General features: G+C 37.0%; 1 protein-coding gene across 2 annotated transcripts in view; it reads left to right on the plus strand.

The window, feature by feature from the left end:
- The window catches only part of MTTP (microsomal triglyceride transfer protein), a 56,426-nt gene that overhangs the window by 13,321 nt on the left and 28,564 nt on the right, over positions 1-14,541 (plus strand). For both annotated transcript variants that reach the window (XM_059922468.1, XM_059922469.1), the window contains 6 exons: positions 2,309-2,496; positions 3,976-4,119; positions 9,731-9,838; positions 11,035-11,151; positions 11,428-11,567; positions 13,273-13,423. In XM_059922468.1, the coding sequence (XP_059778451.1) occupies positions 2,309-2,496; positions 3,976-4,119; positions 9,731-9,838; positions 11,035-11,151; positions 11,428-11,567; positions 13,273-13,423 (848 nt within the window). The remainder of the gene's footprint in view (positions 1-2,308; positions 2,497-3,975; positions 4,120-9,730; positions 9,839-11,034; positions 11,152-11,427; positions 11,568-13,272; positions 13,424-14,541) is intronic.

Below are 14,541 nucleotides of genomic sequence, written 5' to 3' on the forward strand. Positions count from 1 at the left end.
AGTGTCCCTAGTTAAAATGCAGAAGAGGTGGAGATCGGGGAGGCTAGAGGGAGTCCCAGACTTCATCTCCTGCAAGGTTTCTCCTGACTTTGTCTGCCTTCTGTATGTCATACCTGAGGTTCTGCCTGACTTGGTGTTTGGACACAGCCTGCTTTTGTGTACACACTTGGAGACCCTTCCTACACTTCCTTCTCCTGGCTTTTCTTGATTCCTATTAAACTCCTTATTCCCTTTCTTTGAAGGTTTGTCAGATCATGTATAACTTCACCACGCGAAACTCTCCAGTGGCTCCCCATCTCACTCAATCAAATTCTAAATCTATGCAAATGTCCCCCCAAGTCTCCCAGCCACCCAAGGGTACCTATTTGACCTCATCTCCTTCTGCTATGTCTTTCACTTAGCCAATCCCAGCCTCTTTGGCCTCCTTGCTGTTTCTCCATTACACCTGCACGAACTCTCCTCAGGGCCTTTGAACTTGTTACTCCCTCTGTGGAGGGGCGGGGGGTGGGTAGGAATGCGGGGAAAGAGGGTAGGGGGATGCTCTTTCCACAGATATCCATGTGGCTAGCCTAGAGTATTTGCCCGGAATATTACCTTCTCACAAAGCTCTTTCCCTTAGCTTCCCAGTTCCCTTTCCTGTTTCATTTGTCTTCATTACCACTTCTAACATACTTTATAATTTGTTTATATACTTGCTTTTTTAATCTCCCATCCCTTCCTCATTTAAAGGTAAACTCCACAAAGGTAGAAATTTTGTCTGCTTGTTAACTGGTATAGCCCCAGAGCCTAGAAACGTGCCTACTACCCAGTAGGTGCTCAGTACATCCTTGGCGAATGAAAGAATGAATGAATGAATTCCTAGCTCACTCCCCAGGAATGGAAGAGTTCAACCTAAAGGTTTATATGTGTATAGTATAGGTAAGAGCATGGTCTCTAGATCCAGACAGGGTGTTAGAGGCTCCGCCACTGATTTCCTGGGTGATCTGGGTAAATTGTATAATCTCTGTGTCCCTCGATTTCTTCATCTATAAAATCAGGCTAATAATAGTACCTACCCCATTAGGTTTTTGTGAAGATTAAATAAGTTAATGTGTATAAAACACTTAGAACAGTTTATTAGAGACAATGTATTTGACTTTTTTTTCCTCTGGACAGTAAGCGCCATAGTAGATGATAGAGACAGTAAATAGTAAAGACTTTTCAGAGGTTTTCTAATTTCTGGCTTTCCAAGTAATTTCACTTCCTTTCTCAGCTGCCTCACTTCTGTCCTAGTCATCTCAACCTCCTTTCCTGTCCCTCTCCCACGTGCATAAGTCCTGAGGGAAAAAAAGTTATGGTTCCCTATTATAGTTAACTAGGCAATGCTACCCTGTTAGCACTGAGGAAAAATGTATACTGAAATCGTTTTTTTACTATCTCCTGAGAGCTATGGATAGAAAACATACAAAGACTTTGTATGACCATAAACTGCAAGTCATCTCTGGGAAAGACTTGATCCTACTCTTTTACATTTCTTTGGGTTAAGATAAACTGACTTGGAGAGTATGTGAACTCCTCCATATATCAATTTTTTTTGGTCATAATACTGACTTGTATATTATTTGACATTAAATTGTCCCTGCCAGGTTAAAGACTGTGCTAGGATTTTATGTAGGAAAACATGGTTTCATTCAGGAATAGCTAATTTAAATTTACATATGTGTAGCCTTGAAATGTACATTCATACTAAAAGTTTACTAATTAAATTAATAGGATAAATTACGTTAGAGGGTTATTCTTTAAATACTCAAAATATCCAGTGTAAGGGACTGCTTTCTAACTACTAAAATTACTTTGGCTTTGATCTGTTGTATTTAAATGGTATGTTAATAACAAATGTTTTTTATTAAATTATAAAGCAATCTCTGGCTGACTCTCTACTTGAAATCATATTCATTATACCTCAGTAAAGCTGGGGTGGGGGGCAGGGAAGAAATCATATTCATATAATTTAAAGCAAAACAATGGTATTTCTTTAAAAAATTTAGTTCAACCAGGGCAATATTTAGATAATCTGATTACTGATTAAGAATACAAACTAAGGTTTTCTGAAATGGAAGCTTATTTCTTTGTTAGTTGTGGTTTTTGTTGTTGTTCAAGCCAATAATTTCAGCAGATGGAGAAGTAGAACCATGTTTCACTTAGCAAAAATTTACTTCCATTAGCAAACATAAGCTCCCACTGTGTACCACTGTGATAGATGGCACAGTCCCTGGCCTGATGGGTGCCTTACAACTAAGACTTGACTTGTGTCACTATCTTTATGCAGGTCACACAACTGGTCTCTCATTAAATAATGACCGACTATACAAACTCACATACTCCACTGAAGTTTTTCTTGATCGGGGCAAAGGAAACCTCCAAGACAGCGTGGGCTACCGAATTTCATCCAACGTGGATGTTGTCTTACTGTGGAGGAGTCCTGATGGTGATGACGACCAACTGATCCAGATTATGGTGGGCATTTTCTACCAGAGAGATGCAAAGATTAGATGTCAGCAGTCTTTGAGAAGTGTACCATTCAACAGCACTTGTTTGTACTCTTGGTCATATAGTCATTGAATTTGTTATCCATCACTAAAATAAGTAGAGGTACAATTTTGAAGTTTTTGCTAACCAAAAGTGATCTGATCTTTCCAAATTGTTGATGCAGGCAAACGAAGGTGTATACGGGTGAGTAACTGAAGTATGATGTCCAGTTCTATATGTCATATTAATAAGCACATTAAACTAGAATCCATTTGAAGTGTTCTGAAACTAAGGAGTCTAGAATCCATGTTATGTGTAAAGCAATCGAGACCACTCTAACTGAAGGAGGAGATAAATTGTGACCTTCCAATTTTTCTGAGTTCCTTGATCCAACAGGTAAAATTTCCAATGAGGGAGTAAACCTATTCTGCATTCTTCTTGAGGACAGAACGAGGTGCTCCCCTGAATGGCAGTGTTTGGTCCGTTATGATGCTTTAGATTTATGTGTTGACAAAGAGGTTCAAATTATATGGCCTCTGGGGCCTGTTCCAGTTTCAATATATGGTGAGCCCACACTTGCTTTTCAAGGACCTAAAGGCAATAGTTTCTCCAGTATAGTAAGTTCTCCTTCTACATGTCAGTGTGAAACAGGTACACAGGACCAAGATTTGCTTCATTGTCACTGATAAGTAGTTACTGATATACTTTATAATGAGGTGTCACTGCAATACGTTTATCAAGTGATCTTTGCTTCTTTGGTTGTCTCTAATAGCTGTGTGTGTTTTCCAAGTCGGATCAAAATTTTATCATCCACCTCACTAAGCCATTTCTCAATAGAACAGTATTTTGCAGAAAACATTCTGTACCTCTTTGTTCAGTAATCAGACTGTTCATTTTAATTTTGTATGTACAAATAAAGTACAGTGGGCAGGATTCCTTTCAAACAAATTGTACAGAAAGTGAAGAGAGCAGGCAGACAGCAGCAGTTCAAAACAAATGGAGAGTGACAATGACATAAAAGAGCTATCTTCTAGCCACAATTATTGTAGACCTGAAGTCAAAGATTTCTTTTTTTTTTTTAATTTTAAAAAATTTTTATTGGAGTATAGTTGATTTAAAATGTTGTATTAGTTTCAGGTGTACAGCAAAGTGAATCAGTTATACATATACATATATCTACTCTTTTTAAAAAAAATTTTTCCCATATAGGCCATTACAGAGTATTGAGTAGAGTTGAAGTCACAGATTTCCTTGATGTCAGTATTTTTACCTAATTCAAAAATCTAATTTTTAATACCTTCTCCATTCTTTTAAAGTTGATAGTTAGGTCCTACGAATCATGAATTGAGAATGACAGAAGAAATTATGACCAACCTCGTTTATTGCTTTACCATTTTACTTTCTAGGAGACTCTGATGGAAACAGACATAGGAAGTTCTTCTAATAGGTTTCTTTCCATGATTCCAGATAAAAGATGTAAATGTCGAAAATGTGAATCAACAGAGAGGAGAGAAGAGCATTTTCAAAGGAAAAAAGCCATCCCAAATCATAAGAAAGGAAAACTTGGAAGCTCTGCAAAGACCTGTGCTCCTTCACCTAGTCCATGGAAAGGTAAAAGTGATTTTTGGAGTTCCACATTGTTTTTTCCAACTTCATATTTTTCTCTCCTTCAGTAGGTATTATTTTAGGTGATCATGGTGTTGCTACTTTTATGGAAGATGGAATTTTTCAAGAACTAATAAACAGAAGTTGCAAATTAAATGTTTCAGAAGTAAATCAAGGCATTGGATTCACTTATATTTTATAATTAAAAGGTACATTCCTTATTAAATTAGGAAGAATTCAAAAGATATTGTAACACAATAGGTCATCAGAGATGATTGGATAAATTCAGGAAAGTAGACAAATTATGAGAATGAAATGATCTAACTTAGATAAGTGATATTAACTTGTCATAAGAAATCAATAACTGGATTAAGTACAAAATTGAAGCTTTTGAAGGGGTATGGCATTTCTAAGATAGAGTTGATTCTTTAGAAAAGCATTTAGATTATTTTATAGCTACAACTGAAAAGCATTTTATATGTTAAAGTAATGAATGAACACTATAATATACATTGGAAGTTTGCTTTGAAAATTCTGTAACTGTGCATCTCTTACGGTTTGAGTCTAGTCTATTAAAATGGTCTTAGTATGTTTGGAATTGAAAAGCAATTTTGATCTGTGAATTATCAAGCATTACATATGTGGGTTTATGAAAAGTATAGATGTTATACTGACATGTATAAAAACATATTAGTATAAGATGAAAGCTTACTTTTAGGAACTAAAGTAGAAAAACAGAAAGGGATCATTATAGTTAAAACTACAAATCTCTAAAATTTCTTTAGATCCAAAATTTCTAGATTCAAACTAAAAGTGAAAACAAATACTTTAAAATATATATTTCAGACATGAAATATTTTGCTATTCATGATGCTCATTTTTAATGAAGTACTAAAAAGGGACTCACAAGAAGGATTATTATATCATCACTCTCCTATAACCAAACATGAATCACCATTTCAAGAATCCTTCTCTTCCTTCTGCACTTGTTAGAATACTTACCATGCTTCAGGCTTTGCTTGCAGGCCCTTTCTTTTATAAAGTTCACATCCTTCTAGCCAGCTGGAAATAACCATCCCTCTTCAGAACCCTCTTAGCACTTTATAGCTCACTCATGCCCCTCATTACTTTCCTTTTGGTCATTTGTGTTCATTGCTAGATTATGGGTTTTGGTGGAGAAAATTGCTGTTCCTCTTTACATTCCAGCCCTTTTGCTCCCTTCCTCCCCAAAGCATCCAGAACCAAGCCTTGCACTGACCAACTTGGTGTTCTGAAAGCCTTTCCCAAACCCCATACTCCCCTGAGCTTATTTCTATCCAAGCATTTATCACAGCGTGTTGCAATTCTCTCTTTACTTGTCTGCCATCCACATTCAGAGTAAGCTTCTCTTGGGTGGCAGTTGTGTCTTTATCTTGTATATTCAGCACCTTGTTCATAGTGGGAACTCAATAAATGTTTGTAAATTAAAGGAATGAACAAATAAGGTTATATGGGGCTAAAATGAGTCAGACTGTGAGGAAGTCTGTGCCTATTGTTTGCTTAATAATAGCTAAAACATACTTAGTGCTTAATGCCTGCACTGACTGAAGGCATTACATGAATTCTCTCTTTTTCCTCATGACAGCCCTAGGAAGCAGGTGCTGCTTTTTCGTCCTCTTGTAATAGATGAGGAAACCAAAGTTAAGAGAAGTAAAGAGACTTGCCTAAGGTCACACAACTGGCAAGTGGTGGAGCTGGTATTTAAAACAGAGGGTCTGTGCCGGAAACCTCTATATTTTACTGTGTTTTCGAGCTGGAATGTATTTGGGGGAAAAAAAAAAAGTCTCTCCGGTTGCCTTGTAGTCTTCTTTTTATTCTTCACTGTATCTATAACTGACTTGATTTTCATATGGCACAACTTTATTAACAACATGAATTACTGTTATTTTCATCTCTGGCCTTCCAATGTGGCAAGATGCTTGATTTCTAAAATATTAATTGCATTTATAATCTTAACGACAAACCAATCATTTTATAGCCCCTTGGGTAGCGGTTGAGTACAAAGTCTTTCGTTACACATACAAAAGGACTCAGTGCCCTCCCTGTTCAAAGGCTGGGATGGAGCTGCCACATCATTATTTCAGTGACTCCAACGTGCCATTTCTACAGGAGCTATTACTTGTGATGATTTACTGTAGCTACAGGTCAAAGTACATTGTGGTATCTTTCAATTACACAATAAAGTACTTGTTGGAAAAAACATGACCCTGGAGACTAAGAAGCCACTTGGACTTTTTAGCCACATCACTGTCAGAAAGATCATTATTTAAACTATCACTTCATTTTACTATGAGAGAACTTGTGAAAGGGAAGACTGTACTGCTGTTTTCTCAAAGAGTATTTTCTATCCCAGGCTCAATTTAAGAAATTTCTGTGATTTCAAGGATACTCATCAGCATGTATTTTTGTCCTCCCAGAGCCCCCTGTTTTAAGCTCCCACATTTACATTGTAAAAGATATCTCATGGAAATACTTAGATGCATATTTATTGCACATATTTTTTTCCATGCCTACTTATCTCCCCTACTTAAATGTTTGGGTATGACTCTAGTTTTATCTACAAATCATAGATGAAGTTGGAAATATGACAGTTTTCTGGTTAAGACTGACATGCAAAAGATGCCTCAAGTTACAGTACTGGATGCTAATCCAATTAACTAGAATATTACCAGACTTCTATTTCTGCTTTTTGCTCAGTATTGATTACATTAATCATGTGGCTGCCAAGTCTGTCCCTTATTTTGTGTTGTTCCTAGACATTGATTTGCTCTCCGAATCTGGCAGTGTGGCTCCTGTACACACACGAAACCTCCCAAAGAAATGTGGCACCTTGAAAACCTTCTAATTCTTTATATATTTCTTCACTTGTCTGTTTTCCAATGTATCATTTCTTAGCTATGCTCTGTCTTAGATACATATGAAGGAGACATAGCTTCAGCTAAGTAGACCAGATAAAACGACTAATCTCTGTTTGCTGAGATCCTTTTTGTTTATTTTTGCTCTTTGACCAGTTAATGAAAATTTGCTTTCTCTTATTCTTAACGAATGTGTAAATTAAGGGAATGTATAGAAGTAATTTTTTCCTAAGGAAAAGAAATATGTATAATCCCTACTGATTCCAAGGGGAGATTGGCCCTCAAAATTATCCCAGAAGAGGCACTGAGTCTCCTTCCCCACAACCCCCGCCCCCCACCATGTTTAGTTTCCTTGGGTTAAAGTCTTAGTTTGTGACTAGTCTACTATGCTGCCGGTCTCTGGAAGTTTTGGGGACTGTGAATTTAGATAAGAGTCCTGTGCTCTTGGATGTTCAGAGCTCATTTCAGAACTGAATGAAGTAATCAGCTTTATGGCCTGAATATAATAAAACTTACTTAGTTCCTGTTGTGAAATAATGAATTTAAGATTATGGTTGTGTCAGCCACGTGGATTAAACTTCCAAGTTCTGATTTTTTATTTATTATTTTCTTAATTATCAAAACCCTACTCGATTCTAACAGTTTTGACATTTAGCTAATATGGATACCAGTGCTGTCTTCACTTTGGATCTCATTGCTCTGCACTAAAGGAAGAGAATTTAGGCCCCAAATGTAGCAGGCAGACAAAGGAAAAAGAGACTTGTCCACTTTTCTAGTTCTAGGGAAACAATAAAAGCTAATAGAAGGAATGAAAAAAATTTTTTCTGTCTCACAGTTTACGTTGCTCAGCCTTCCAGGAAAAAAATCAGCATACCATTTTCTTAGGTATCTAGCCGTCAAGATCAAAAGAAGTAGGAGTAACACGAGAGCATTTAACCTTATGCATAGTCTAAAGATTAAATCTGAGACCTGGGTTTCCTGAAATTTTAGGTAAAACTTTATAAATAGTTCAGGCATATTTTGTAGCTTGGAAGCAAAGTGAGGATACTGATGATAGTACAAGCATTTTTCCCACTTAATGGCTCCTCTCACTTTCTGAAGTATTTAAGGCTCAGACCAAAAAAGTCACAGGCCTTAGGCATGTGTGTATTGCTACCAGTAAGCCCTTCTGACTGTGTATGGGCTCAAGCGATCCAGTTATAAAGCTCTATTAGTCCTGATATTTGCAGATTCCATACTCCCAAATATTTGAAAAGAAAGTTACACTATAATTCCTAAAAGGAAAGAAGACCTAGTTTACAAAATAGAACATCAGAAACTCAGCCTTGGTTCTGAGAAATTGCCAGTGATTTGTTTGAGAATATGATCCCATGGATTTTCAGACACTGAGATCACTATTCCAGTTCCTTTTTAAGCTGGACAAACACAATTCCAACATTTATAGGTTCATCCACTGTAATGACTAAAATTAATTGCCAGATAAAGTACCTAATAAATCTATCACTAGGCAGAGTATATGTAGAAAATAAAAATAGAAAACTTGAGGCACTTGTTAGGATAATTCAGGTAAAGTATTTTCTTCTTCTAAGGGATGAGGGAGTTTTCATGTACACTAAGTTGTTCAGATTGGTATTAATTGAATTTATTGCATAATGGCTGAGCTTTCAGTTTTACTTGAGAAGTCATGGTTGGTTTTAAAGAGAAATAAGAAGGCATTCAGGATATTTCTGGTAGAAATGCCAGCTATAATTATCATAGACCTTGGGAATTTTTACAGGGAAGCTATATCCAACCTCTCCATTTCTAAATCATGTGACATGTTTGGAGTCAATACAGAGTAAAAAATGACAGCCTGCTTTCCAGAAAATTCTTTGTATTTTTATCCTTGTTTCCTAAACATGAGCTAAATGTTCAAAATGGTATGAGACATCGTTATTACCTCTGTGCCTATAAATCTCGAGGATGAAACAAAGCTAAGATAAGCCATTTATTTACTAGTGCAGCCAAATCACAGTCACCTTCCTCATTCCAACCTCCTTTTCCCACCTTCTAAAGAGAAACTCAAAGCAGCGCGTGGGGCAGGCCATACAAGATTAGCACCCTAAACCTCAAGTCTTCCAACCTTGTATGTCTCCTTATACCCAAGGCCAACATAAATGCTGTGGAGGGCAGAACATCAATCCTGTGGAATTTTGTCCATGGGCATTTTGGCCACGTGTGGGCCCTTATCATAGCCCTTAGAGGCTATGCTGCCTCAGGGGTCTCAAGCATGGAGACTGCCATTCTCTTCCAAGAATCTATTTCTTTGATGTTATTTTAAACCTTGGTTAGTTTTTGTTTCAAGCAGAATCACAGGTAGAGAATGCATTGACATGTTTGAAGAGAATGTTCCTGATTTCTCTTCCTTGGGCAATCCTTCTTGTTTTCACAGAAATCCCACCCCGTATCGGCGCTCTCTTTCCTTCCCTATGTTATGCTCATCATATTCAGAGCCTTCATTAACAGTCTCCTGAAATGTCGTATTTGGACGGTCTAGCTTCTTAGAAATGTAAATAGCTTCTTTTCACAAAAAAAGAAGTCCCAGCTTTGGACTAACAGATCTCTTTCTCCCAGAATTGATAGGGGGTGAGAATCTAACCTTCCCTGCTATTTATTTAACCAAATCTGGTAAATGATGCATTTTTGCTCTATTTATGTTTGTCCTTTTTTTTTTTTTTGCCTAGGTCAAAGAGTTCTACTCATATCAAAATGAACCAGTAGCCATAGAAAATCTCAAGAGAGGCCTGGCTAGTCTATTTCAGATGCAGTTAAGCTCTGGAACTACCAATGAGGTACTTAACTAATATTATTAAGGATCCAGAAACGTATTTGTCAATAAAGTTACCAAAATTGTTTCTATGGGTTTCTATCTGCAGAAATTCAGTAAAAAATGTTACTGCTGTGGTAATGCTTAGAAAAGGTGACTTGGGTGGTTATCTCATTTACATACGAAACGAATTGCCGTTTACCCCAATTTGTATTTGAATACAAGGTAGAAGGAATTAGAATCAGTCATACTAAGGAGACCTATAGAATGACTGAATGATAGAGATGCAAAAAACCTTGGAGAATATTCCAGTGGCATCCCTGTGCATCACTATCCCACGGGGAGCTTATTAAAAATATAGATTCCCTGGATTCACTGCAGAGATTCTGATTAAGTAGATTAGCATCTGTATTTTAACAGTTTCTCAGCTAATGTAGATGCACTGTCAGTTTGAGGAACCACTGGTCTATACAAACCCTCTTCATTTTATAGACGAAGAAACCGAGGTTGAACTAGGGAAGTTTAGTGACTCCTTCAGTACCATACCTGGAGTCAAAAGCAAAGCTGAGTCCAACTTTTCTTGTCTGAATTCAGCCAGTCCATCAGTGGGTGAGAAAATCTGATGGCAAGGCTGGGCCAAGGGAATGCTGGTTAGCTTTCTAGAATGAAGACTGGGGGTGGTGCTTGTAGAGGCCAGAGGGAAGACTCAGAGACACTAAACTGAGTCTGTATTGAGATACATTTGCCTACATTCAAATTGTTGATGTGACTTATAATGAGTTGAATTAATCCCACAGGTTTTTAAGGATTTTGAATCATACTCATCAAAGCATGTGCACGCACGCACGCACACACGCACACACAGCCTACATACAGCATTAAAAGTCAATTCCCCTTGCCACATAATTACCCATTTATGAGAGGTTTTGATTATGACCAGGCCATTTGTCCAATTCCTATTAGACATTAGAGAGAAGTAGGAAATCCTTTATTATTCCTGGGGCAATATGAAGGCACTCATAAGACTCAAACAAAAGGAATGGAAAAGAATCCACATGCTGCAGGAAACATTGAATTCTTCTGCCTTCCTAGCTTGTCAGCCTGGGCAGAAAGGCAGTCCCCCATGACATATTAGAACCCCAATTTTCAAGCCACTTCCCACTGGAATTCAAATGGTCCATGTGAGAATGCCAAACATTGTATTTTTGCTTTTCTTTTTAGGTAGATATCTCTGGAGATTGTAAAGTGACCTACCAGGCTCATCAGGACAAGGTGATCAAAATTAAGGCCTTGGATTCATGCAAAACAGAGAGGTCTGGATTTACAACCCTAAATCCGGTATGCTTGCTATCACTTTCTTTGAGGCAACCAAGAAATTACCTTTTGTAGAGATTTTTTAAAAATAATAGGTGAATAAGGTAACAATATAATTTGGGAACACTTATAATTTTTAGTTTAGGGTATTAGTTTTATATAAATAGGTTTATCTTAATATATTGTAGGTTTGGGTGAGGGGGAAGTTCTTGTGAAGATTAAAAGATAATTCACTGTTTGGCTTGATTCAAAGATAAAAAGCTAATTACTTGTTACAACCACGTATATTTATTTATATAGGTCTTGGGTGTCACTTCGAAAGCCACATCTGTCACTACCTATAAGATAGAAGACAGCTTTGTTGTAGCTGTGTTCGCAGAAGAGATACATGCTTTGAAGCTGAATTTTCTACAAACAATTGCAGGCAAAATATTATCGAAGTAAGATAATGTTAGAATTTAAGTTTTCTTTACTGTTCTTTGATATATTATTATACTTGGTTTTAAAATATATATATGTGTATATATACATGCACATGTATATGTCGTGCTTCCTCATTTTGACTGAGTTCCTTTAAAACAGTGATTGTCTGTTCATCTTTATTTTTCATATTATCTACAATAATATATGTCATGTAATAAATACTTAATGTTTTAAAATAGAATTTCATTAAAAATAAATTGTTTATTGAATAGAATTTAAATTTTGAAAAGGCAAACTACTTGATTCATTCTCATTTATTTTCTAATTTCTCTGTCAAATGTTTTTAATGTTAAGAGTTAAAAAATGGTGGCATTTGTGTGTTCTTGCCTCAGGATTATTTTTTGTTATTGTTGTTAATAAGCACAGAAAAGTTCCATAGTAAAGTGATGTGACAGAATTTTTGATGTGATTTATAGTACTTACATATTCAAGCCTATTATTTCAATTGGAGAAAATTTCTCTGGTCAGAATAGTTCTCGCAGGCTAAAGAACTAGAATTTCAAATCTAAGAGTATGTATTATTTTCAAATTTTAACTCAGAAGAACACCTCTAGCATTAAATGTAAATTTTATCTTATGTCATTGTTTCTCAAATGTTTCTTCTGAAATAGCCCTAATGTCAGAGGTACATGGTTGCAAAATCTTGGGAGAAACGCTTCAAACCATAAATGCTTGAAATTTTATTGAAGTCTCCTCTGGATTAGAACCTTGCATTCTACTTTGTACTAGATCCATATTGTTTTCATATATTTTCATATAAAATTAATATTTTTAATTACTTAGGTTTATCAGGTCTCCATTGCTCTATAACACACCACTCCAAACTTAGTGGTATAAAAAAACAGCAATCGCTTGACTATTCTCGCTCATAATCCTGGCACTTGCCTTGGTCCTGCTAGGCATGACCAGAGCTGCTTCAAAGGCTGCTCCCTCACCCATCTGGTGTCTGGGCTGGGAGACTCACACTACTGAGGGTCCTTATGCATCTCTCTTTATTTCCATGTGGCCTCTCAACACGGCAGGTTTGGGTAACCAGACTTCTTACATGGCAGCTCAGTTCTCTCGAGGTATGTGCTGCTAGCATGCCAGATGAAAGCTGAATTCCCTGTTATGACTTAGCCTTACAAGCCACATATTGAAACTTCCGCTGTTCTCTGTGAGTCGGGGCAGTCACAGAGTCCTGCCCATGTTCAAGGGGAGGGATGTAGACTCCACCTCTTGAAGGGAGAGAGGCAAGCTTCTGAAAGAGCATATCAGATAAAAATATTATTGAGGCCAGTTTTGGAAAACAAGATTTCCTAATTGTCTTAGTTAATAAGTGAAACGTGGTTGTACTGAAGACATCATTTTCAGAGAGCTGGGCTAAATCCAAAAGAGGTGACATCACATATCCAGGCAAATTTTCTTTCCTATAGTCTCTTGTCATAATGTTTTTAAATTCCAGACTTAAATTTTCAAATCTTTGAGTAAAATTGTTGCTCCAGAAAAATTTCATAATTATCTTGAGGTTTCTGTTACTGCCGGAGATAGCACAGTTTGAAAGACATGGCCTTACAGAATTTGAATAAATTAGTATCTTGTTTGCCAAAAGAATGACAATTAGTAGCTTGTTCACTCAAAAGAATGCTGCTAATGTGATATTTCTCTTCCTTGGTTATGCAGGCAGAAATTAGAGCTGAAGACAACGGAAGCAGGCCCAAGACTGATGCCTGGGAAACAGGTTGCAGCCATCATTAAAGCAGTTGATTCGAAATACACGGCCATTCCCATTGTGGGCCAGGTCTTTGAGAGCGAGTGCAAAGGATGCCCTTCTGTAAGTGTGAGCAACTGCCTTGTGTGGCCAGATCATGGAATAATCATGGCTTAAAGTTCTGTTTTCCTTTTGTCTCCAATGGAAGCTTCAGTTAATTTGTAAAGAAAGTTTACAAAGAACTACCAGCCACCACTGAGTTATACTGGCAGTAGCCTAATAATATGCACCTAAGGTGATGCATAATACAACAGTAATTAACCAGTGATTACCATCCACTCATTTCAAATAAAAAATGTTATGACTTAAGGAGAGCTTCCTCAAAGCAGCACTTAGAATGCAGTGGGGATAAGGGCCTCATGAAGTTAAGGGGAAGCATGGCAGGCATCAAGAGCACAGACAGGGGTCTGAATCCTGAAAGTTCTGCCATTTGGTAGTAATATGTCCACAGGTGAAATGTTTTACTGACCTCAGTGTTCTGAGAATTGCTGTGAGGACTAAAAAAGGATACCAAACTCTTTGCCTAAATTGGGAACACTTATTTACCATGCCCCAACCTCCCCTACAGTTACAGCCAGAAGTGAGATAGCACATCCCCAAGGCAAAGTGTAGATCATCTCGTAACATTTTTAATCCAACAAAGAGAAATTTCATTTATTGTATGAATCAGTTGTGATGTATGGCCACAGATACGACACTGGGTTCCAGCATTTCCTAATACTTCACCTCTTGTCAGGAGAGCAGACCCTTGGCTTCAGGCTCTGTTTGTAGCTACCAGAAGATGCTCTACCCTTGGCTATTATTAATGTTGAGAAAAGTAGACACATCAAGGACTAATACCATAATTTGCTTAAAGTGTGAGGCACTAATTCCTTGCTAGTTTCTCAAATATACCAAAATTGAATTAAGGGAAAAACAAAATGAGACCAAAAAATAATTGTTCTCACACTTGGTTTTTTCTTTTGTTTTTCTTCCATAAATCATCTCATGTTCTGGTGTAATTTTCTAATGTCATATGAGATGGAAATTATTTAGAAAGGTGACTAATGAAACCAATCATCTTTTCTTATGCTGTTAGTTTCTCCCCCACACAGTTATCCAACATTATGAGCCATCTAAGATTTTTCATAACTATTTCTTCATTACTGTGGGAAAGGTTTACGTCTTTGAGGAATTTGTTT

Source organism: Balaenoptera ricei, chromosome 5 (genome assembly GCF_028023285.1).
Source record: "Balaenoptera ricei isolate mBalRic1 chromosome 5, mBalRic1.hap2, whole genome shotgun sequence".
Classification (NCBI taxonomy): Eukaryota; Metazoa; Chordata; class Mammalia; order Artiodactyla; family Balaenopteridae; genus Balaenoptera; species Balaenoptera ricei.